This window comes from Ovis aries, chromosome 3, assembly GCF_016772045.2.
Source record: "Ovis aries strain OAR_USU_Benz2616 breed Rambouillet chromosome 3, ARS-UI_Ramb_v3.0, whole genome shotgun sequence".
Classification (NCBI taxonomy): Eukaryota; Metazoa; Chordata; class Mammalia; order Artiodactyla; family Bovidae; genus Ovis; species Ovis aries.
This window is the reverse complement of record NC_056056.1, coordinates 180,455,330-180,479,604: the sequence shown is the minus strand read 5'-3', so window position 1 is coordinate 180,479,604 and position 24,275 is coordinate 180,455,330. Positions and strand designations below refer to the sequence as shown.

At 44.5% G+C, this 24,275-nt stretch overlaps 1 protein-coding gene across 1 annotated transcript in view; it reads right to left on the bottom strand.

Annotated features, from left to right (window-relative positions):
• Positions 1-352: 352 nt before the first annotated feature.
• The window catches only part of LOC114114032 (uncharacterized), a 30,120-nt gene continuing 6,197 nt past the window's right edge, over positions 353-24,275 (bottom strand). Inside the window, exon 4 of the mRNA XM_042247375.1 lies at positions 353-2,622. Coding sequence (XP_042103309.1) covers positions 2,349-2,622 — 274 coding nt within the window. The 3' untranslated portion in view covers positions 353-2,348. The remainder of the gene's footprint in view (positions 2,623-24,275) is intronic.

Sequence of the window (24,275 nt, the reverse complement as noted above, 5' to 3'; positions counted from 1 at the left end):
TGAGCTGTTCAACCATATTGGGGTTGGAGGGCAAGCCCAGCAGGGAGGAGTGAGTCACCCAAAGTCCTGAATACCTCTGATGTATAAGGAAATCCATCCTGAGGGTTTCCAAATCGAGGTCATTTCCTTCCATAGAACATGACTTCAAGTGGCTTGGAGAATGTTTACACCAATGTATGGTCAGTCCCTTCAGAGGTGACCCCTTGTTGGATTTGGCAATTTTCCCTGTGATCTTAGAAAAAAACATGACTCTGCCTTTCCATGGTACATTCTGGCCTGTGTGGGTACCAGGTTATACTTTACATTTGGGTATCTTCTTACACCAGACAAGGCCTCTACCCATGAGATTAAATTTTAGTTTAAAATTTTAATTTATTATGTTTTGTTATTGTACATTATAGACATAATGTATTGTATTTCCATTTTAAATTTAAATTTTATTTATTAAGAAAACGGATACATTCCCATAATACAAGTCAAAAGATACAGAATAATGTACTGTGAGAAACAAGTTCTGTTTTCACCCTATTTCTCTCAGTTCCAGAAACAGAATTAGGAAAATTTAAAGAAAAACTTGCTAGTAATAATAGGAACTGTTTATTAAAATTTGTTGTGTGCAAGTTTTATAGTAGGCACTTTCATAGTCCATCTTACCAATGTCCAAGATGGCCCATACAGATGGTCTATTGCAGGCAAGGAAACTGACCCTTCAACAGCAGAAGTCACTTGTCCAAGGACACACAGAGAATGAAAGGTAGAGCCAGGGTCAATCAAGGTCAGGCTTTTTTCCAACATGCTGACTGCCTTGCATTATCACTAATTAATATTGGTGTGATGTTTTTCTATTTATAACTGTGTCACAAGATATTTAAGCTTCAGAACAATCCTTTGAGGCATACGGGGAACATGATGGTTGTACCCAGAAGACAGATGATGAAACAGAGTATCCAGGAGGTGCCTTGGTTCTAGCCACCACAAGTGGTTTAGTCCTGTGCCAAGTGGCTTATAAACGTTAACTCGTCTAATCCTATCAACAACCCATGAAAATTTTAACTTTAAAACTGAATAAAGTGAGAGTCAGAGAGGTAAAAGTGACTTTCCTAAAGCAGGTATCACAAGCAGCTAGGACAACCAGAATATAAACCCTGGTCTGTCTAACCCCAAAGTGATACTTTTTCAATTATAAAACACTATGACTTGCAGAGATGGAAACGCCTTGCATTGTCCGTTTGACTAGCCCATCAATCCTCACATCAAGGAAGGTAGTATTATTAGTAGCCAGGAGGGTAGTGTTATTACTCCCAAGCTCCAGGTGTGGAAACTGAGGCTCAGAGAGTTGAGGCAGAGTGCCACAGTCACACAGCAAAGATACAACAGCAGTATTTGAGACCGTTTCTGATTCTCCACGGGGCTTTGCCCTGTATCTTTATTTTTGGGGCTCCAAAATCACTGCAGATGGTGACTGCAGCCATGAAATTAAAAGACGCTTGCTCCTTGGCAGAAAAGCTATGACCAACCTAGACAGCATAAAAAGCAAACACATCACTTTGTCAACAAAGGTCTGTCTAGTCAAAGACATGGTTTTTTCAGTAGTCATGTATGGATATGGGAGTTGGACTATAAAGAAAGCTGAATGCCAAAGAATTGATGCTTTTGAACTGTGGTGTTGGAGAAGACTCTTGAGAGTCCCTTGGACTGCAAGGAGATCCAACCAGTCCATCTTGAAAGAAATCAGTCCTGAATATTTATTGGAAGGACTGATGCTGAAGCTGAAGCTCCAATACTTTGGTCACCTGATGCGAAGAGCTGACTCATTGGAAAAGACCCTGATGCTGGGAAAGATTGAAGTTAGGAGGAGAAGGGGATGACAGAGGATGAGATGATTGAATGGCATCACTGACACGATGGACATGAGTTTGAGCAAGCTCTGGGAGTTGGTGATGGACAGGGAAGCCTGGCGTGCAGCAATCCATGGGGTCGCAGTCTGAAGCGACTGAGCAACTGAACTGAACTGAACTGAATAGCCAGATCTGGGACGTGCTCTTTCTCGTCAGCTGGGTCATGTCTGCAGGTAGTGACTTCACCAGCACCTGTGAGCACCTGACAGGAATCACGCGGAGTGAGGCAGAATGTCAGTCCAGAAGTCAGACAAAATGACCTCCAGCAATCCTTCAAGCCTCAGTTTCTGTGATTCAGTGCCATCAGTCTTACTGCGGCATTCCATTTATGCCCCAGTCCTCATGTCTCCAGTTCCCGAAGTTTCCAAATTGTTTTTGCCCTTGGCAGAAATTTTACAGACTTCTCTGAGCTCAGCCAGAACAGGAACCTGGCGGACCTGTTGCACCTCCTCAGCCGTTGGTTGTCTTGAGCGGGGCGGGGGGCAGGGAATGGATCTCAATTTGCATAAACATGCTCGATTGGTTCATGTGACAGAAGTGGGCGGACTCAATCCATCCACCTGGCAGAGGGTGGAGCGCGCAGGATTTCCGTTCAGGAGCAAGTGGAAGGACCACCCGGCAGTGGTGAGAGAGGCCACGCCCTATTTGTGGGTCAGAGGTGAGAACGCCTGCATCCGATTTACAGCCGCTCTGCAAGCGTGGCTTTACAGTAAATGTAAATCTGCTGTGGTAAGACACAAAATACAGTAACATTAGGGGAGGACAGAAGCCGGAGGGAGTGTTTCATCGCAAAACCTTTTATGCCCAAACTGTGAATCTTGGGAGCCTATTAAAACACATATACATGTATTTAATACAAATTAAATATAAAATTAAAAATTATGCATACACATATACATGTGCAAGTATGTATATGTGTGATTTTTTCTGCATGTGTAGCAGCAGCATATATATAATTTTAATTTTATATTTAATTTTTATTTTACGTGTATATTTTAATAGGCTCCCATAGCATGTGTAAGGGAGAAGGCAATGGCAACCTACTCCAGTACTCTTGCCTGGGATGGAGGAGCCTGGTAGGCTGCAGTCCATGGGGTCGATAAGAGTTGGATACGACTGAACGGCTCACTTTTGCTTTTCACTTTCTTGCATTGAAGAAGGAAATGGCAACCCACTCCACTGTTCTTGCCTGGAAAATCCCAGGGACAGGGGGAGCCTGGTGGGCTGCCGTCTATGGGGTTGCACAGAGTCGGACACGACTGAAGCAACTTAGCAGCAGCATGTGTAAATATGTGTTCCACATATGTGTTCCACATATGTGTGTGCAGATAGATAGGAATCAGATATATTTAGATGAATATAGATAAAGATAATAGATGGATGGATCACCTTAAGACACTGTCAGAGACTTGCAAACTCCAAACTCCTTAGCCTGGCGTTCAACTCCCTCAGCAACCCAGCCTAGCTATCTTCCCACCTGCCCATCAATCCTGAACCCAAACCTACAGGCCCTGTGGATTGTTCTATGTGCCAACCCACCTTTCTGCCCCTGCATCTTCCCTCTTGTCTTTTCCTCCACGTAGGATGCTGTCTCCATCTTTGCAGTTCCACCCACCTTCAGGGATCACTCAGAGACCTCCTCCTCCCTGATCCACAAGCAGAATTGATCCCTGCCTCCTTTGTGCTTCCAGGGAGCTCCTTTTGTACTTGTCAGAGTCCATTTGTTAGAATGTCCACCAAAATGGCTTGCTATGGTCTGCATTAGTTTATAAGCCCACGTCTGCAGTCTGAGTCCAAAGTCATTGACTGATTCGACATTTATTGAGTATCTCCTCTGTGCCAGTTACTGTTCTAAGCACTAGAGACAGAGCAGAGATCCAACTCTAATAGTTCCTACTATCCTGGAGTTTATGTTTTAGCAAAGACAAGAGTTAATGGATAAACCAAAATAGCGTATAACTTGTCAGGCCAAAACACACACATGAAAGAAGCTAAAGCAGGAGAAAGGGGCGGTCCTGGAGAGGGGGTGTTGTTTGTTTTCATTCAGATTTGGGGTCTAGGGATAATAGTATGGAGTTGACATATTAGGGGTGACTTGAATGAGGTAGGGAGGGCAGTATCGGTAGTGTTCCAGGCTAAGAGAGGGAATGGCCGTGTGACCAATCAGTTCAGTTCAGTCGCTCAGTCGTGTCCGACTCTTTGTGACCCCATGAATCGCAGCACGCCAGGCCTCCCTGTCCATCACCAACTCCCGGAGTTTACCCAAGCTCATGTAAATCAAGTCAGTGATGCCATCCAGCCATTTTATCCTCTGTTGTCCCCTTCTCCTCCTGCCCCCAATCCTTCCCAGCATCAGGGTCTTTCCCAACGAGTCAAATCTTCGCATGAGGTGGCCAAAGTACTGGAGTTTCAGCTTCAGCATCAGTCCTTCCAATGAACACACAGCACTGATCTCCTTTCGGATGGACTGGTTGGATCTCCTTGCAGTCCAAGGGACTCTCAAGAGTCTTCTCCAATACCACAGTTCAAAAGCATCAATTCTTCGGTGTTCAGCTTTCTTTATAGTTCAACTCTCACAACCATACATGACCACTGGAAAAACCATAGCCTTGACTAGATGGACCTTTGTTGGCAAAGTAATGTCTCTGCTTTTTAATGTGCTGTCCAGGTTGGTCATAACTTTCCTCCCAAGAAGTAAGCGTCTTTTAATTTCATGGCTGCAATCACCATCTGCAGTGATTTTGGAGCACCCCCAAAACAAAGTCAGCCACTGTTTCCAGTTTCTCATCTATTTCCCATGAAGTGATGGGACTAGATGCCATGATCTTTGTTTTCTGAATGTTGAGCTTTAAGTCAACTTTTTCACTCTCCACTTTCACTTTCATCAAGAGGCTTTTTAGTTCCTCTTCACTTTCTGCCATAAGGGTGGTGTCATCTGCATATCTGAGGCTATGGATATTTCTCCCGGCAATCTTGATTTCAGCTTATGCTTCTTCCAGCCCACTATTTCTCATGATGTACTCTGCATATAAGTTAAGCAAGCAGGGTGACAATATCCAGCCTTGACCTACTCCTTTTCCTATTTGGAACCAGTCTGTAGTTCCATGTCCAGTTCTAACTGTTGCTTCCTGACCTGCATACAGGTTTATCAAGAGGCAGGTCAGGTGCTCTGGTATTCCCATCTCTTTCAGAATTTTCCACAGTTTCTTGTGATCCACACAGTCAAAGGCTTTGGCATAGTCAATGGAGCAGAAATAGATGTTTTTCTGGAACTCTCTTGCTTTTTTGATGATCCAACGCATGTTGGCAATTTGATCTCTGGTTCCTCTGCCTTTTCTAAAACCAGCTTGAACATCTGGAAGTTCACGGTTCACATACTGCTGAAGCCTGGCTTGAAGAATTTTGAGCATTACTTTACTAGCATGTGCTGCTGCTGCTGCTGCTAAGTTGCTTCAGTCATGTTCGACTGTGTGCGACCCCATAGGCGGCAACCCACCAGGCTCCCCCGTCCCTGGGATTTTCCAGGCAAGAACACTGGAGTGGGTTGCCATTTTCTTCTCCAATGCATGAAAGTGAAAAGTGAAAGGGAAGTTGCTCAGTCGTGTCCAGCTCTTAGCGACCCTATGGACTGCAGCCTACCAGGCTCCTCCATCCATGGAATTTTCCAGGCAAGAGTACTGGAGTGGGTTGCCACTGCCTTCTCTGTGAGATGAGTGCAACTGTGCAGTAGTTTGAGCCTTCTTTGGCATTGCCTTTCTTTGGCATTGGGATAAAAATGGACCTTTTCCAGTCCTGTGCCCACTGCTGAGTTTTCCAAATGTGCTGGCATATTGAGTGCAGCACTTTCACAGCATCATCTTTTAGGATTTGAAATAGCTCAACTGGAATTCCATCACCGCCACTAGCTTTGTTCATAGTGATGCTTCCTAAGGCCCACTTGACTTCACATTCCAGGATGTCTGGCTCTAGGTGAGTGATCACACCATCGTCATTATCTGGGTCTTGAAGATCTTTTTTGTACAGTTCTGTGTATTCTCGCCACCTGTTCTTAATATCTTCTGCTTCTGTTAGGTCCATACCATTTCTGTCTTTATCGAGCCCATCTTTGCATGAAACGTTCCCTTGGTATCTCTAATTTTCTTGAAGAGATCTCTAGTCTTTCCCATTCTGTTGTTTTCCTCTATTTCTTTGCATTGATTGCTGAGGAAGGCTTTCTTATCTCTCCTTGCTATTCTTTGGAACTCTGCATTCAAATGGGTATATCTTTCCTTTTCTCCTTTGCTTTTCGCTCTCCTTTTCACAGCTATTTGTAAGGCCTCATCAGACAGCCATTTTACTTTTTTGCATTTCTTTTTCTTGGGGATGGTCTTGATTCCTATCTCCTGTACAATGTCATGAACCTCCGTCCATAGTTCATTAGGCACTGTGTCTATCAGATCTAGTCCCTTAAATCTTTTTCACTTCCACTGTATAGTCATAAGGGATTTGATTTAGGTCATACCTGAATGGTTTAGCGGTTTTCTCCACTTTCTTCAATTTGAGTCTGAATTTGGCAATAAGAAATTCATGATCCGAGCTACAGTCAGCTCCTGGTCTTGTTCTTGTTGACTGTATAGAGCTTCTCCATCTTTGGCTGCAAAGAATATAATCAATCTGATTTCAGTGTTGACCATCTCATGGTGTCCATGTGTAGAGTCTTCTCTTGTGTTGTTGGAAGGAGGTGTTTGCTATGACCAGTGCATTCTCTTGGCAGAACTCTATTAGCCAGTCAGTGCCCAGCAAATGGATATTAAACTAGACAATGGAGCAGGGGGAGAGAAGACAGTCACGAGCTCAGGGGAGAGGATTAACAGCTTCTTATATTCTCCAGGAGAGGTGAACTGGGCCTGTACCCAAGTGACTGAGCTGTAACCAGTAGTACAACCTTTGGAAGCCACACCCAGCAAATTAAGCTTCTCTAGGAAGGCAGCTTAGAATTGCAGAAAAAAGAGCCTGATTCTGAATTCAATCCTGGTTTTGGCTCTTGTCTGTGAGACCTTAGGAACCATTTAATCTCCTTAAGCCTCATTTTCTATCCTATCAGTAAAGTGATAATGTCCCTCTTGCTGACATATTATAAGGACCATTTCTTCCTTCCTAACCCATAAACTAGGTCCTGTGTTAAACTGTTCACATACCTTATCTCATCTACTACTCACAACAACATTTTGAGGTATGTCAGGTGGCTTACAGAGGTTCAGTAATTTGCCGGAATCTGCAGCATAAATAGAATTCCACAAATATGTCATGACTAGTATTTTCAAAAATGAAAAAGATCAGAAGATATTAGAGTACTTGGGGGACACTTGTTTCATTTATTTGAGGCTGTTTGTGTTATAAAATGTATTTCTTATAGTGGGCTGGGGGTAAAAAACAAAAGCTCAACCTTGTGCGAATCAGCGGCATCTGAACTGTAGGAACGTAATGAGTTAAGCAGCACACCTGAAGCTGCTCAGTGACCCTGGATCCTAGGAGCTCCGTGGTGGACAGATGCTAACAACAACACTGCTGGAGTCACAGGATTCACAGTTCTTTCACGTGTGTGTGTGTGTATATATATATATATATATATATTTTTTTTTTTTTTCCTATGTATTGGTTGCACTGGGTCTTCATGATTGTGCGTGGCCTTTCTCCAGGTACAGTGAGTGGGGACTAGTCTTTGCTGTGGAGTGCGGGCTTCTCTGATGTTGCTGGCTTCTCTCATTGCAGAGCATAGGCTGTAGGCGCATGGCCCCTAGAGCTTGTGGCCCCTGGGCTTTAGTTGCTTTGTGGCATGTGGAATCTTCCTGGACCAGGGATCAGACCCATATCCCCTGCCTTGACAGGCAGAATCTTATCCACCAGAGAAGTCCTGGATTCCTAGTTCTTATTACAGCTTCATGATGGTGATGACGATGAAGGTCCCAGAAGACCATACCCCGTCTGGTCCCTCTGTTGGGGACTCTCAGGCCAGCCTCTAAGCACTGTCCCCATCTCCAGACTAAAAAGCAATATAAGTGAAAATTATTTTTACAGAAAAACCTGCTCATAGATGTTTACTGCAGCTTTATTCATAATTTCTGAAACTTGGACGCAATCATGATGTCCTTCAACAGGTGAACAGACAAATAAACTGCTACCTCCAGACCATGGAATATTATTCAGTGCCAGAATGAAATGAGCTCTCAAGCCATGGGAAGACACGGAGGAACCTTAAATGCATTATTACTAAATAAAAGAAGCCAATCTGAAAAGGCTACATTCTGTATGATTCCAGCTATATAACATTCTGGAAAAGGCAAAACTATGGAGACAGTAAAAAGATCAGTGGTTTCTGAGGCCTGGGTAAAATAGGGGGAGAGAGGGATGAATTGGTGGAGCACAGGGAGTTTTTGGGCAGTGACAAAACTGCATAATACTATAATGAAGGATACACGTCATGACACATTTGTCCAAACTCAGAATGTACAGCAGCAACAGTGAACCAATATGGGTTTTGGGTGATTAGAAGGTATCAGTGTGGGTTCATCAGTTGTAACCAATGTACCACTAATAGGGTTCAAGTCACCAATTCCTCTGTGTGTGTATGTGTGTTTCCCTACAACAATAAGCACTGCATTGGATACCAGCTGGGTACCCTACAATTCAACCCAATTCTGGCACTACCTACCTGGAGATAGCATCAGATCCCACAGGTTAAGGGTTCAGTCTTACACAACTATCCCCTTCCCTCACTTGGGACGCCAATCACAACTCCAGGTTGCTGCCTGTGCTTCTGACCAACTAGCTATAGACTGGAGGTTCCAATGACCCCCTCCTTAGGTTCAATTAATTTAAAACTCAGGAAACCCATTTACTCACTAGATCACTGATTTGTTATAAAAGGATGTAAGTCAGAAACAGCCAGATGGAAGAGATGCATAGGGCTGGATATGGGGAAGGGAGTGTCATTCCCATGCTTTCTCTGAGCACATCACCCTCCACGTGTTTCCCAACCTGAAGCTCTCTGAACCCTGTTCTTCAGGGTTTTTATGGAGGCTTCCTTGCAGAAGCCTGCTTGATTAACTCACTGGCCTTGTTCCACCTCTAGTCCCTCTCCCTCCCCTCTAATTGCAAGGTTCATTCCACTGACGACTGGTCCCATCCTTTTACGATCTTTGATCTTTAGTTGTGGCACATGGGATCTACCTCCCTGACCAGCAGTCAAACCCAGGCCCCTTGCATTGGGAGCGTGGAGTCTTAGCCACTGGAACACCAGGGAAGTTCCAACCAGTCCCATCCTTAAGTGCAATCCAAAAGTTACGACAAAACTTTTCCGCTCTGTTAGGAAATTCCAAAGGTTTTAAGAGCTGTGAGCCAGGAGCTAAGGGTAAAGGCCAAATATATACATGAAAAGTATATTTTGATTATCTGAATGACCAAATTTATGTTTCTTATAAACTATAGTATCTCAGTAAATCTCATGGGGGATGTCGATAATGGGGAGGCTCTGCGTATATGGGGGCAAAGGGTATATGGGAAATCTGTAGCTTCCCCTTGGCTTGTCTATGAACTTGCTGCTGCTAAGCCACTTCAGTCGTGTCCAACTCTGTGCGACCCCATGGACAGCAGCCCACCAGGCTCCCCCGTCCCTGGGATTCTCCAGGCAAGAAGACTGGAGTGGGTTGCCATTTCCTTCTCCAATGCATGAAAGTGAAAAGTGAAGTGAAGTCGCTCAGTCGTGTCCGACTCTTAGCGACCCCATGGACGGCAGCCAACCAGTCTCCACCATCCATGGGATTTTCCAGGCAAGAGTCCTGGAGTGGGGTGCCATTGTCTTCTCCATCTATGAACTTAGTGATGCTCTAAAAAATAAAATCAAGTTTTAAAGCAGGGGCAGGAGAAGGGTTACTAAGAACTAGGACGCTGGAGTCAGATGTCCTGGGCTAGAAGCCTGACTCCGTCACTTGTTAGCTCTGTGATACTGAGCAAGTCATTCGGTCTCTCTGTTCTTCAGTGGCCTCATTTGTGATGTGGGGAATCTAAAGAGACCCACCTCAGAGGGCCCTTGAGAGCATCATGAGAGGGAATATACAAAATATTCTCAGAAAATGTCTGGGACGTATAAACATCAGTGGTTACTGTCCTCCTAAAGGCCATGGGACGCTTATGGACTATAAGCAGAGGAGGAATTTCCAGCCCCTGGAGGCCACCTTAAATCTAGACACTGCCATCTGCCCCCTGCACGGGTGCTTCTAGTAGCTCGAATCTTTGCCCTCAGTTTACGAGGAGGCACCAGCTGTGACCCTCCACTGCATGGTCCTTCGCTGGCACCTCCCTATCTTACCCAAGCACTTTGTGGTTTTTTTCTCCATTTCCTTTGGTTAAAAGCCTTTGAGGTGCAGGGGCTTCTCTTGGGCAAGAGCAGTGCTTCCTCAATCACTCTTCTCTGCTTGCCAGGGTCTTTGGACCCCGATGAACCTCCACTACTTCAAACCCTCTCTTATCTCTAGAATCTTGCAAGTCACTGTCTCTCCACTTTGGCCAAGAGAACCATGTCCACACTTAGGCCTTTTGCATTTGTAAAGCACTTTCTCACACATTTTTATCAGATGAGCCACATAACATCTTTTTAGATAAATGGGAGATGGAAACTCCAAGCCCCCAGCATAGTCAAGGGACTAGTTTAAGATCACACAGTGAGGCAGTGGCAGAGCTGGGACCAGTCCAGCCCTCCTTCTAAGTAACAGTAAAACACCAAAATTCATGTGTGTGGCACCTCTGGTGTGCCAGGCACTGTGGCAAGTTTTTACCTGCATAATCTCATTTAATTCTCCCCAGTGCTTCTCAGATTTTACCATGTATCTGAATCCCATAGGTGGGATGCAGATTATGATTCAGCAGGTCGGGGTGGGACCTGAACTTCTGCATTTCTAATAAATTCCCAGGGGATACTAAAGCTGCTGCTTTCAGTAGACTTACACTTTGAGTAGCCAGGGTCCTCTCAGCATCCTCGGAGCTAGGGATCATCCCCGTCATCCTTTTAGGTGAGTGAATGTTGGCTCCAGGTGGTTAAGAGACAGCTGTAGACCACCCAGTTAGCAGGTGATGGAGCTGAGATTCAAACCCAGGAATTCAGGTGCCAGATCCAGGATGCTGGCCTTTATATCCCAGCTGCTTCACCCTGGAGGTCAAATCATTGGCTCCAAATTGCTGACATCCTGTGACATCACCTGACTCCATCACTACCTGGCTGGGCTGGACAGCTGCCATGGCTTTTTCACCTTGGACTTCACACTATGTGGCCTGACCTCCCAGCAAGGGATCTGTTGTTACTGTAAAGTCTTTTGCCACACAGAGAAGGCCCAGTGTTAAGAGTGCACCTTTGAAGGGAAGAGAGGCTCAGAGACACCCTCACACCAAGTCAAACAGGCCACGCTTGGCAGTGGGTACTATCCTGGGCCAGGGAGCAGAGGCCATGCTCTGCACAGCATGGGTACGGGACCAGGGCACCTTCAAATACCTGTTTCCGTGAAACTTGGAAAAGGCAGAGACCATTTTTTTTCTCTTTTTATAGCAACTTTATAGATATATAATTCACGTACCATAAAATTCGCCCTTTTAAAGTGTACAATTCAGTGGTTTTTAGTGTAGTCACAGCGTTGGGCAACCACCACCAATTCCAGAACAGTTTCGTCATCCCCAAAGAAACCCCGTACCCATGAGCAGTCACACCCCTTTCCCTCCTCCCCTCAGCCCCCGGCAACCACTAATCTACTTTCCCACTCCATAGATTTGCCTATTCTGGACATTTCATAGAAATGGAATCATACAATGTGTAACCTTTTGTGTCTGGCTTCTTTCACATAGCATTAGGTTTCCAGGGTTCATCCACGTTGTACCATGTATCAGAACTCATTTGTTTTTATTGTCAAATAACAGGCCATTATACAGAATGCCATCTTTTGCTTATCTGTTTATCAGCTCATGGGCATTTGAATTGCTTCCTTTTCTTGGCTATTCTGTATCATGCTGCTATGAACATGCATGCACATTTCCTGTACACATTTTTGTGTACAGTTGTTTCATTTCTCTTCAGCTCAGTTCAGTCGCTCAGTCGTGTCCGACTCTTTGTGACCCCAGGAATCGCAGCACGCCAGGCCTCCATCACCAACTCCCGGAGTTTACCCAAGCTCATGTCCATAGAGTCATTGATGCCATCCAGCCATCTCATCCTCTGTCATCCTCTTCTCCTCCTGCCCCCAATACCTCCCAGCATCAGGGTCTTCTCCAATGAGTCAACTCTTCGCATGAGGTGGCCACAGTACTGGAGTTTCAGCCTCAGCATCAGTCCTTCCAAAGAAATCCCAGGGCTGATCTCCTTCAGAATGGACTGGTTGGATCTTTTTGCAGTCCAAGGGACTCTCAAGAGTCTTCTCCAACACCACAGTTCAAAAGCGTCAATTCTTTGGTGCTCAGCCTTCTTCACAGTCCAACTCTCACATCCATACATGACCACTGGAAAAACCATAGCCTTGACTGGACGGACTTTGTTGGCAAAGTAATGTCTCTGCTTTTCAGTATGCTATCTAGGTTGGTCATAACTTTTCTTCCAAGGAGTAAGCATCTTTTAATTTCATGGCTGCAGTCACCATCTGCAATGATTTTGGAGCCCCCCCAAATAAAGTCTGACATTGTTTCCACTGTTTCCCATCTATTTCCCATGAAGTGATGGGACCAGATGCCACAATCTTCGTTTTCTGAATGTTGAGCTTTAAGCCAACTTTTTTACTCTCCACTTTCACTTTCATCAAGAGGCTTTTTAGTTCCTGTTCACTTTCTGCCATAAGGGTGGTGTCCATGATTTGTACTTTGAGGCACTTGCCATATTGTTTTCCAAAGTGGCTGCACCATTTTACAGTCCTACTGGGGAGGCGTCAGGGTACCAATTTCTCCAATATTTACATTTACTTATTTCCTTGTAAAGCTTCTCAGTGAAAACTGAGACTCACTTGGGCAATGCAGTGTGGAATAATCACCCGACAGTTGTGCTGTGCTGATGTAAGTTTGCCCGTGGAAACAAGCAGGCTTGGACTTGAAGGCTGGTCTTCCTACCAAGCTGTATGTTTTTGGAAGTCTCTTAACCTCTCTGAGCTGTTTTTCTCTCCTGAGACCAGAAGTGAGATCTAATAGAGATTACAGGCAAGAGTTTGCGAAGCTATGGGCATCCTTGTGCTTTATTTACTTATTTATTTTTTAATGTGATGCATATTTTATTTTTTAATTGAGGTATAGTTGATTCATGTTGAAATTTGTCTTTTTTTTTTTAAATTTGTATATTATTCACTTCCAAAATCCTGATTCTAAATTCACACTTGCTGCAAGAGGGGTCCACTGGTGGTAAAAGCAGCATATTGCAAGGCAAATAGGTGTAGATTTAAACCTCTGCTTTGTTTCTTATTGTCTATGAGGCCTTGGGCTTGTAAGCTTTACCTTTCTGAGTCCCTACTACCTCTGTGAAAAGGAGATAAGACACCATATCCGAGGGTTGTTGTCAGGATAAATGTCTTATGGTGCATGTAATAGATGATAGATACTTTTTTTAAATTAAGTAATTCATGTTTTATTAGCTATGCCACATGACTTGCGGAATCTTAGTTCCCTGACCAGGGATTGAAACTTGGCCCTCAGCAGTGAAAGTGCTGAGTCCTAACCACTGAACTGCCCAGAATTCCCAATAGGCACCATTATTAAAACAGGAAAGAGTGGGACTTCCCTGGTGGCGCAGTGGATAAGAATCCACCTGCTGAGGCAGGGGACACAGGTTCAATCCCTGGTCTGAGAAGAACCCCCATGCCGTAGAGCAACCAAGCCCATGTACCACAATTACTGGGCCCACACTCTAGAACCCTCAAGTCGCAACTATGGAAGCTGCGTGCTGCAATTACTGAAGCTCGAATGCCCTGCTCCACAACAAGAGAAGCCATTGCAATGAGAAGCCCAAACACAGCAATGAAAAGTGGCCCCCTCTCACTGCAACTAGAGAAATCCCTTGTGCAGCAAAGAAGACTCAGAGCAGCCAAAAGAGAGAGAGAGAAAAAAAGGAAGACCCATTCATTCCACCAGCATTGACCCAGATCCTAATAAGTGTCAGCTGCTGTGACACTAAGGTGATTTTCAGATCTGTGCTCCCAGGTTTGGAGGAGCAGACAAATAAAGAATTGTGTGGCAATGTTACCAGTGTTATCAAGAAGTGTGTTAATGTTCTCTGTGGTTAGAGAGGAAGGGGTACGGCAGGCAGAAGGAAGTGGCCACAGGAAGATCTGGGTGGCACTGGAGCAGGTGGGGGAGGCCTCTTTCTGCAGAGTGGATGGTGGGGTCATATCCTCCTGAAACTCTGTCTCCTCTGGGCTACCCCCGCCCCCACACCCAGGACCCAGAAGCAGCCCATCTACACAGAGGCTGGAAGGATGGCAAATGTTTGGCTTATAAATCCAGATCAGATACAGATTTAATGCCCTCTCTGAGCACACATCCGAACCTCTGTGTATCCAAGGCACAGTAGCCTGGGGCATTGTGGACGCCATGAGGAGCAGAGTCATTAATATAAAGGGAAAAGGGGCTTGTGACAGAAAATGGACTGAGGAGGAAGGCAGAACAGCACAGAGGAAAGGGCTTCAGATTATAACTGTGCCTTTTAATCGCCTGTGATATCTGGCAAGTCATACCTGCTCATTCTAGCCTCAGTTTGCCTCAGCTTGCATGCTCAGTCAAATCTGACTCTTTGCAACTCCATGGACTATAGCCCACCATGGACTATAGGCTCCTCTGTCCATGGAAATTTCCAAGCAAGAATACTGGATGCCATTTCCTACCCCAGGGGATCTTCCCAATCCAGTGATTGAACTCAAGTCTCTTGTGTTTTCTGCATTGGCAGGTGGATTCTTTACCACTGAACCACCTGGGATAAACACAACCTTCCTCAAACAGTAAATGTCAAGATGAAGTGAGGGGGGATGAGAATGCAGTTGCAAAAGCTAAATGTTATAAACCTACAGGAAAGTTGATTATTGTCATCTGATGAGTGGATACACAGAATATGGTATATCCATACAAGGGGATGCTGTGCTGTGCTTAGTCAGCTATTGTGTCCAACTCTTTGCAACCCCATGGGCTGTAGCCCACCAGACTCCTCTGTCTATGGGGATTCTCCAGGCAAGTGTATTGGAGTGGATTGCCATGCCCTCCTCCAGGGGGTCTTCCCAACCCAGGGATCGAACCCAGGTCTCCCGCCTTGCAGGTGGATTCTTTACCATCTGAGCCACCAGGGAAGCCTACACACGGGAAGATGACTCAGCAATAAAAGGAATGAAGTACTAATGCAAGCACCACATAAATGGACCTGGAATACTCATGCTTGGTGAAAGGAACCAGATGCAGAGGACTGCATATTATATACTCTGTTTACATGAAATGTCCATAAAAGGCACGTCTCTAGAGACAGGCAGTAGACTGGTGGTTGCCTCAGGCAGGAGGAGGAAGTTGGGGGGAAATGGGGAGTGCCTGTAACAGATATGGGGTTTCTTTGGAGTGATGAAAATGTTCTCCAATTAAACAGTGTTGATGGTTGCATAACTCTGTGACTAGATTCAAAACCACTGAATTGTACACTTTACATGGGTGAAAGGTATGCAAATTATATCTCAGGAAAGCTCTTAAGAAAAACAGAAAGCATAGTTATTTATTCTCTAGCACCCATCTGTGGAAAAACACCCTGGGACAGACACAAATAAATAATTGTATTATCTAGCATTGGATTGGTGGTGTGCTTTCACATCTATGCCTTTTCTCTTTTTATTGAAATAAAGTCAATTACAATTTGTGTTAGTTCCAGGTATACAGAAAAGTGATTCAGTTATATATATACATATATGTATATATTCTTTTTCAGATTCTTTTCCATTATACATTATTACAAGATATTGAATAAAGTACTCTGTGCTATACAGTAGGTCCTTGTTGGCTATTTATGTTTATATAGTAGTGTGTCTATTTTAATTTTTATTAGATTATTTGTTTGTTCATTCACCCTACAAACATTTAGCCGTGCCAGGTCCTGGGGATACAGGCACAAACAGAGCACTGATCTGTGCATGGGAAGCTCCTGGCTCCATGACTGGAGGCAGGCAGGCTGACAACACAGGGATGCTATGACAGAAACAAGCTCAGCGTGCTACAGGAGCACAAGGGAGCATCTCCATACCAGAGTGGGAGGATCTGAAGGAGTCAGCCCACTCAGAGGCTCAAGAGGAAGGTGGGGGAAAGTGTAGATCTTTGATGACAGGGAGACCTGGATGGCCCTAGACAGAAAGTGTAAGTTGGGCAAGGGAGCCCAGGCCTAGATTACTGGCATGATGTGTGTTGTGCTCAGTCGCATCTGACTCTTTGCAACCCCGTGAACTGTGGCCTGCCAGGCTCCTCTGTCCATGAGACTTTCCAGGCAAGAAATGGGTTACTATTTCCTTCTTCAGGGGATGATGTTTGTTGAGTGCATGCTAAAAGAGAGGCCCTGTGTGCCATTCCAGGGGGACAGAAGGCATGGTCCTGTGCCCAGTAGTCATTTGTTGAATGAATAACACATTTATAAAATAAGGGTACTCAGGACCCATTGCCTGAGATACTAAGTTAAGGAAAATCTCCCCAGGAATTCCAACGTGCAATGGTGTGAAAGCTCCTTAGTAGTACCACAGGACACCAGATTAAGGCCAGGGTTTGCCCCATTTAAAGACAATGCAAACTATTTGGGGGGCTTGTTAACGAGCAGATTTGGATTCTGTGGGTCTGGGTTGGATCCTAAGACCCAGCATTTCTAACCAGCTCCCAGGTGAGGCTGGTGCCGCCATGCTGTTGGTCTGAGGGCCCCAGTTTCTGCGGCAGGTCATTGCCCCTTCCTACCCCTCCTGCCTCCTTGATACTTCCCACCTGAACAGCGAGCTGCTGAGTCCTGCACAGTCTCTCTTCTCCTCACTGGACCTTGTACCCTGTTGTCTGGTTGGAATAAGCTTCTCCTCCCTCTTCCCCTAAATGCCCACCCCTCTTCTGCACCCACAGCACCCCTACAGCATTTATTCTTTGCAGCCCTCACTAGGTTATTCACCTAGTGAATAACCTTTCAGCCTTCACTAGGTTAGCACCCGTGAAGGCATCATCAGAGCAGAGACTGCAGATTGTTCAACGCCAAATCCCAGCAAACACTCTTTGGCCCTTACTCTGGGCCGACTCTTGGTGGTGTTTGACATAGATGACGTCATTTCATCTGATGATGATGAGAGGACTATCACCCTCCTCATTTTCCAAACAAAGATACTGAAGCACAGTAGGTGGCAGAGTCTGAATTGTGATCCAGGCAGCAAAAAGCAGGCACACGACAGAGGGGGAGAAGTGCCGTCAGAGGACGCTATAGGTGAGGCAGACGGAGAGGCTGTTTTCTAGAGCGGGGCTGGGGTCTGGACGGATGGGCAATGGTCAGTGGGCAGAACTGTTGGAGAAAGTATGAAAGCAGTGGTGTGACCATGGTCGATTCGGAGAGTGGGCAGGTTCAGTGAGCTGCTGCTTCTGTTGTAAGTCCCTGCAGAAGGCCAGGAGGTGATAGGTCTTATCAAGTAGTTAGAGATAATTGCCCTTAGCCCAGGATACCAGGCTTCTCCATTGGTTGAGGCAGTGAAGAATCTGCCTACAATGCAGGATACCCAAGTTTGATCCTTGGGTTGGGAAGATCTCCTGGAGAAGGGAGTGGCTACCCACTCCAGTATTCTTGCCTGGGAAATTCCATGGACAGAGGAGCCTGGTGGGCTACATTCCATGGGGTTGCAAAGAGTTGGACATGACTGATGGACTAACACTTCTACTTCTCAGGATACCAGGCTAGGAGTTTGGGCTTCACAAGGAAAGTGCTGAAATGATTTTTGGCAGGGGAAGAGCAAGATGTACCCCAGGCTCTTTGAGGTCCAGGGTAGTGTCTACGAATGGCAGAGCATCAAGGTGAGAGGTTTTGGATTTTGCGCAATGAGCATAAGTGATAGAACTGCGTGCGTGCCTTGTCCTGTCCGACTCTTTGTGACCCCATGGACTGTAGCCCACCAGGCTCCTCTTGTCCATGGAATTTCCCAGGCAAGAATACTGGACTGGGTTGCCATTTCTTTCTCCAGAGCATCTTCCCAATATCTAGGTTCAAATCTCAGCCTTTCTACCTACTAGCTGAATAACCTTGATCAAGTTACTTAATGTTCCGTGCTTCAGAAAAAGTAATGATAATTGGGTTGTTGAGAGTAATGAACAAATGATAATCATAATGTTGTTATCATGATCTGAGAGATCTAGTCTTGGGCAAATTATTTAACTCCCCTGAGCCTCAGTTTCCTCATCTGTGAGATGGGGGAGAATAATAGTACCCACATGAAAAAACTGAGATGAGGATTTAATAAGGCAATGTGCCAAGTGCATAACTCCATGCCTGGCACATGATAGTAAGTTTGTGCTAAGCTGGGATTCACTGGTGACACATTGGTAAAGAATTCGCCTGCTAAGCAGGAGACGTGGGTTCAATCCCTGAGTTGGGAAGATTCCCCTGGAGAAGGAAATGGCAACCCACTCCAGTATTCTTGCCTGGGAAATCACATGGACAGAGAAGCCTGGTAAGCTACAGTCCATGGGGTCTCAGAGTTGGACACGACTTACCAACTAAACAACAACAACAAGCTGGGCTTCAGGACACTGATCTTGGGATAGGGGAAAGTACCAGTGGAAGTGGGAAGAGGCAGTGGGGGAGGGCCCTGCTGGGAAGCTCAGGTCATGGTCTGGAGAGGAGGAGGGGAGGGAAAGTGCCAGAGTGCAAGGAGATGCTGCTGCTGCTGCTGCTGCTGCTAAGTCACTTCAGTGTCCGACTCTGTGCGACCCCGTAGACGGCAGCCCACCAGGCTGCGCTGTCCCTGGGATTCTCCAGGCAAGAACACTGGAGTGGGTTGCCATTTCCTTCCCCAGTGAATGAAAGTGAAAAGTGAAAGTGAAGTCGTTCAGTCATGTCTGACTCTTTGAGACCCCATGGACTGCAGCCTACCAGGCTCCTCTGTCCATGGGATTTTCCAGGTAAGGAGATGCTGAGGAGAAGGAAAGGAAGGCTGGATGAGGAGGCTGTGAGGGTGAGGGAAGTGAGGAGTGAAGTCTCCTAGGAGTTAGGGGAGAAAACTGACGGAGGAGTAAGGAGGGGCCTCTAGGTTGAGTCTGCTTGGAATTGAGAAGCTGGGAATGTGAGCAGAGTTGGGAGTCAGGCTTGCAGACAGGTTTGGCAAGAATCAAATCATTAGACAACTGAACAATAGGGAAACGCACTGAGAATCTTGGGTAATAAAACTGCAGGTGATTTACACTTTTTTTTTAAGTGCTTAAATTTTTTTTCTAGGTTAAAAAAATGAGAATGTATTATTTTATATCTATATTTTAATTTGTAGCATATCTTTTTATATTTAAATTTGATTTTTATTTAAATAGGTAATGTATTTATATGAGTATAAATTTAAGAGAGAGAAAGGTTTTTTTTCTTCAGTGAAAATTCTCCCACTCTTATTTTCCCATCACCCAGTTCTTCTAAGAATAGCCAGTATTACTTACTTCTTGTATATCCTTCCAAAGATATTCTGTTTAGTCTAAGATGTATTATTTTAGCATAAAATATTATATGGGTTTTTTTTAAAAAAACACTGAAGGGCACATGCAACAAAAGAAAAAAATAGGCAAATTGCACTTCATGAAAAAAAAATTTGTGCATCAGAAAACAATATCAACAGGGTAAAATAATAACCCAGAGACTAAAGGGAACTACTTGCAAATCATACATCTGATAAGGGATTAATATCCAGAATATACAGAGAACTCCTGAAGTTCATCAACAAAAATTCCCAAACAGTATGATTCCAAAATGGGCAAAGGACTTGAATAGACATTTCTGCAAAGAAGACATACAAATGGCCGATACATACATGAAAAGATTCTCGACAACACTAATCATCACGGAAATGCAAATCAAAACCACAACGAGATATCACTTTATATCCATTAAAATGGCTACTATCCAAAACCAAAAGCTTTTCACCTATTTTCCTGTTGTATGTATCTTCTTTGTTAACAATATTTTTTATTATGATAAATAAACAGAAGAAAGGATGTGGACAAAACTGGAAACCTTGTGCACGGTTGGTAAGAAGGTGAAATATAGCTGCTGTGAAACAGTATGATATTCCTAAAAAAATAAAAATAGAATTACTTTTTATGATCCAGTGATTATACTCTGAGCTTATACTTCCCAAAACTGAAAACAGAAGAGATGTTTGTGCATCTATGTTCATAGGAGTATTAGACACAATAACTAAAATGTGGAAGCAACCCAAGTATTCAACAATGGATGAAAGAATAAGCAAAATGTGGTATGTACATATATTATTATATATATATATATATAATTATAGCAGAATATTATTCAGCATTAAGAAGGAAATGGATGAATGTTGATGACATTATGCTAAGCGAAAAAAAAGACAAATGCTGTTTGAGTCCACTTACATCTGAGAAGGACCTAAAATAGTCAAGCTCATAGAGATAGAAAGTGGCCCTGTGGTTTTCCAGGAGGTGGGGTGGGGCAGGAAAGGAGGATGGGGGAGGTACTGTTTGTTGAGTGGCTATAGAGTTTCAGCTTTGCAAGATGAAAAGGATTTTGGAGCGGTATAGTGGTGATGGTTGCACAACAGTACATGTTCTTTATGCCACTGAACCATACACTCAAGCATGATTAAGATGGCACATATTACGTTATGTATGTATTTTAACCACAATAAAAACAAATTGGGGAAAAAAAGAAAGACTGACCATCAGGAAAAGGCTGGGGTTGGAGATACGGATTTGAAAGTCACTCACATGAATATACTCCAGTATTTTTACCTGGAGAATCCCCTGGACAGAGGAGCCTGGCAAGCTACGGTCCATGAGGTCGCAAGAGTCAGGCATGATTTAGCAACTAAACCACCACACGTGAATATAATATTTGAAAGTGGGGGAGTAGGTCAGAGGCCAGATCTGGGAGCGAGGAGAAGAAGGGAGAAGAGAGCTGAAAACACTGGGCACCTCTGTGTAGCACTATGTAGCACTTGGGCTCTGAAGCTCCACGGACATGGGCTGAACTCTGGCCCCAGCACTGTGTGAACTTAGCAAGGCAACCTCAGTTCTCTGAGCCTCTGCTTCCTCATCTGTAAAATGGGGACAATATTCATCTCTAACCTCCTAGTGTCCTTGTGAGGATTAAATGAGATGTTTAACCAAAGCACTTGGCACCATGCCTGCCACATGGTAATCACTCGGTAAATGGAAGCCTCTGACAGAGGTGCTATTAAAAATACTGAAGGATCAATATAAACCAGGTGCCAGCCAGTTGAAAGAAACACCACCTTCCACAAACAGTTATAGCCCAAACCGGTGCATTCCAGCTGTGTGTCCACCCTAGACCAGGAAGCAATCATGGAAGGGAGAACAGGGAAAGCAACCAGCCCTTCTCGGGAGTTTCTAGAAAGTCTGTGTTGGGAGGAAGGGATGTTGAACAGATTCAAATGCCATCTAGGAAGGCAAGACCTCAGTGAGGCTTTGGGCTTGTGGACATCTGAAGAGCAGATTCAGAGAGAGGGTGAGTGAGAGCAAGGTGTGGTATCTGAGGGCCTGATGCAGATGCTGTGAGTTAAGGCTCACTTTCTGGATAAATCTGCTGATGAGATCTAGGGGAGAACGTTGAATACATCACTCATGAGAGTTTTTTTTTTTTTTTAATTAAAAAACTTTTTAATTTAAACTTAAATTTTTTGGCTGTGTTGGGTCTTCCTTGTGGCTCACAGACTTTCTCTAGTTGTGGGCGTGGACTTCTCTTATTGTGGAGCAAGGACTCTAGAGCATGTGGGCTCGCTAGTTGCGGCAGGAAGGTCTCTCTAATTATGGTGCATGGACTTAGTTACCTGGAGGCATATGAAATCTTAGTTCCCTCACCAGGTTTGAACCCCTGTTCCCTGCATTGGAAGGTGGATTCTCAACCACTGGACCACCAGGGAGGTCGCTAGAATATTTTCACTGCTCTAAAAACTCTCTGTGCCCTGCCTGTTTGGTCCTCCCCTTCTACAACCCCTCAAAAACTACTCATCTTTTTTCCCCATAGTTTTGCTGTTTTTCAGAATGTCATATAGTTGGAATCATATTAACAGGCAGTTTTTTTCATATTGAGTCTTTCAGTTAATAATATGTTTAAGCTTCCTCCATGTCTTTTCATATCTCCAGAGTTCATATTTTTTTAGCACTAATATTTCATTGTCAGGATGTGGAGCAGTTTATTTATCCATTTGCCCACAGAAGGACATCTTGTTGCTTCCAGGTTTGGGCAATTATGAATAAAACAACTGGAAACATCTATGTGCAGGTTTGGAGGTGTACATGTTTTCAACTCCTCTGGATAAACACTGAGGAGAAGAATTGCTGGATGATATGGGCAATGGCACCCCACTCCAGTACTCTTGCCTGGAAAACCCTATGGATGGAGGAGCCTGGTGGGCTGCAGTCCATGGGGTCGCTGGGAGTCAGACACGACTGAGCGACTTCATTTTCACTTTTCACTTTCATGCATTGGAGAAGGAAATGGCAACCCACTCCAGTGTTCTTGCGTGGAGAATCCCAGGGACGGGGGAGCCTGGTGGGCTGCCATCTATGGGGTCACACAGAGTCGGACACGACTGAAGCGACTTAGCAATAGCAGTAGTAGTATGGTGCTGCGATTCATGGGGTCGCAAAGAGTCGGACACGACTGAGCGACTGAACTGAACTGATGCTAAGAGTTTGTTGAGTTTTGTTAGAAACCACAACACTGGCTTCCAAAGTGGCTTTGCATGCCCACCAGCAATCAATAAGAGTTCCAGTTGCTCCAGATCCTCACGGGCATTTGGTGTTATCAATGTTCCAGATTCTGGCCATTCTAACAGGTGTGTAGTGGAGGCTCATTGTTTCCATTTGCTTTTTTCTCATGATATATGATGCGAACATCTTTTCATATGTTTATCTGCCCTCTGTATATCATTTTTCTGTTAAGGTTTTTTTGTCTTTTTTTTTTTTTTTAATCATGTGGTTTGTTTTCTTCCTGTTGAGTTTTAAGAATTCTTTGAATATTTTGGATAGTAATCCTTTTTCTGGTTTGTTTTTAAGACAGAGAAATCCCCAAGTATGGTTATAGGCAGATGAGCTGCCAAGACGTTGAAGAGAAAAAGAATTAGCAAGAACATAAACTATGTATACAGTATGACTTGAATCGTATTTCTTTATGTTATTTGTTATCAGTTGTTATCGTTAATACAAATAACATATACGTGTTATTTATGTTATATGTTATCAGGGCTTCCCTGATAGCTCAGTTGGTAAAGAATCCACCTGCAATGCAGGAGACCCTGATTTGATTACTGGGTCAGGAAGATCCACTGGAGAAAGGATAGGCTACCCACTCCTGTATTCTTGGGCTTCCCTTGTGTCTTAGCTGGTAAAGAATCCACTCGCAATGTGGGAAACCTGGGTTCGATCCCTGGGTTGGGAAGATCCCCTGGAGAAGGGAAAGGCTACCCACTCCAGTATTCTGGCCTGGAGAATTCCATGGACTGTAAGGTCTGTGGAGTCACAAAAAGTTGGAGATGACTGAGTGCCTTTCTGGAGAAGGCAATGGCACCCCACTCCAGTACTCTGCCTGGAAAATCCTATGGACGGGGGAGCCTGGTAGGCTGCAGTCCATGGGGTCGAGAACAGTCGGACACGACTGAGAGACTTCACTTTTACTTTTCACTTTCATGCATTGGAGAAGGAAATGGCAACCCCCTCCAGTGTTCTTGCCTGGAGAATCCCAGGGACGGGGGAGCCTGGTGGGCTGCCGTCTATGGGGTCACACAGAGTTGGACACGGCTGAAGCGACTTAGCAGCAGCAGCAGCAGCAGAGTGCCTTTCACTTTCATGTTATTTGTAGCTTTTAATTTTATAGAGTCACGAACTTAAATAAATTTGTAGTACTAGGACAAAGGACTCCCATAAACCTTTTATCCATCTTTGCCCATTGTTTATAGTTTGCTTCAGTTTTACTTTATTATCTTCCTTTTTTATTGAAATACATACTTAGCGTCAGCACAGCACAGAAGTCTTAAGTGTACAAATCAATGAATTTTACACGTGGAGACCCAGTTGGAACTACCAACCAGATTGAGACACAGAACATTCCAGTACTCCAGAAGTTTCCTTTGGTTCCTCTCCCATTCACTAACTCTC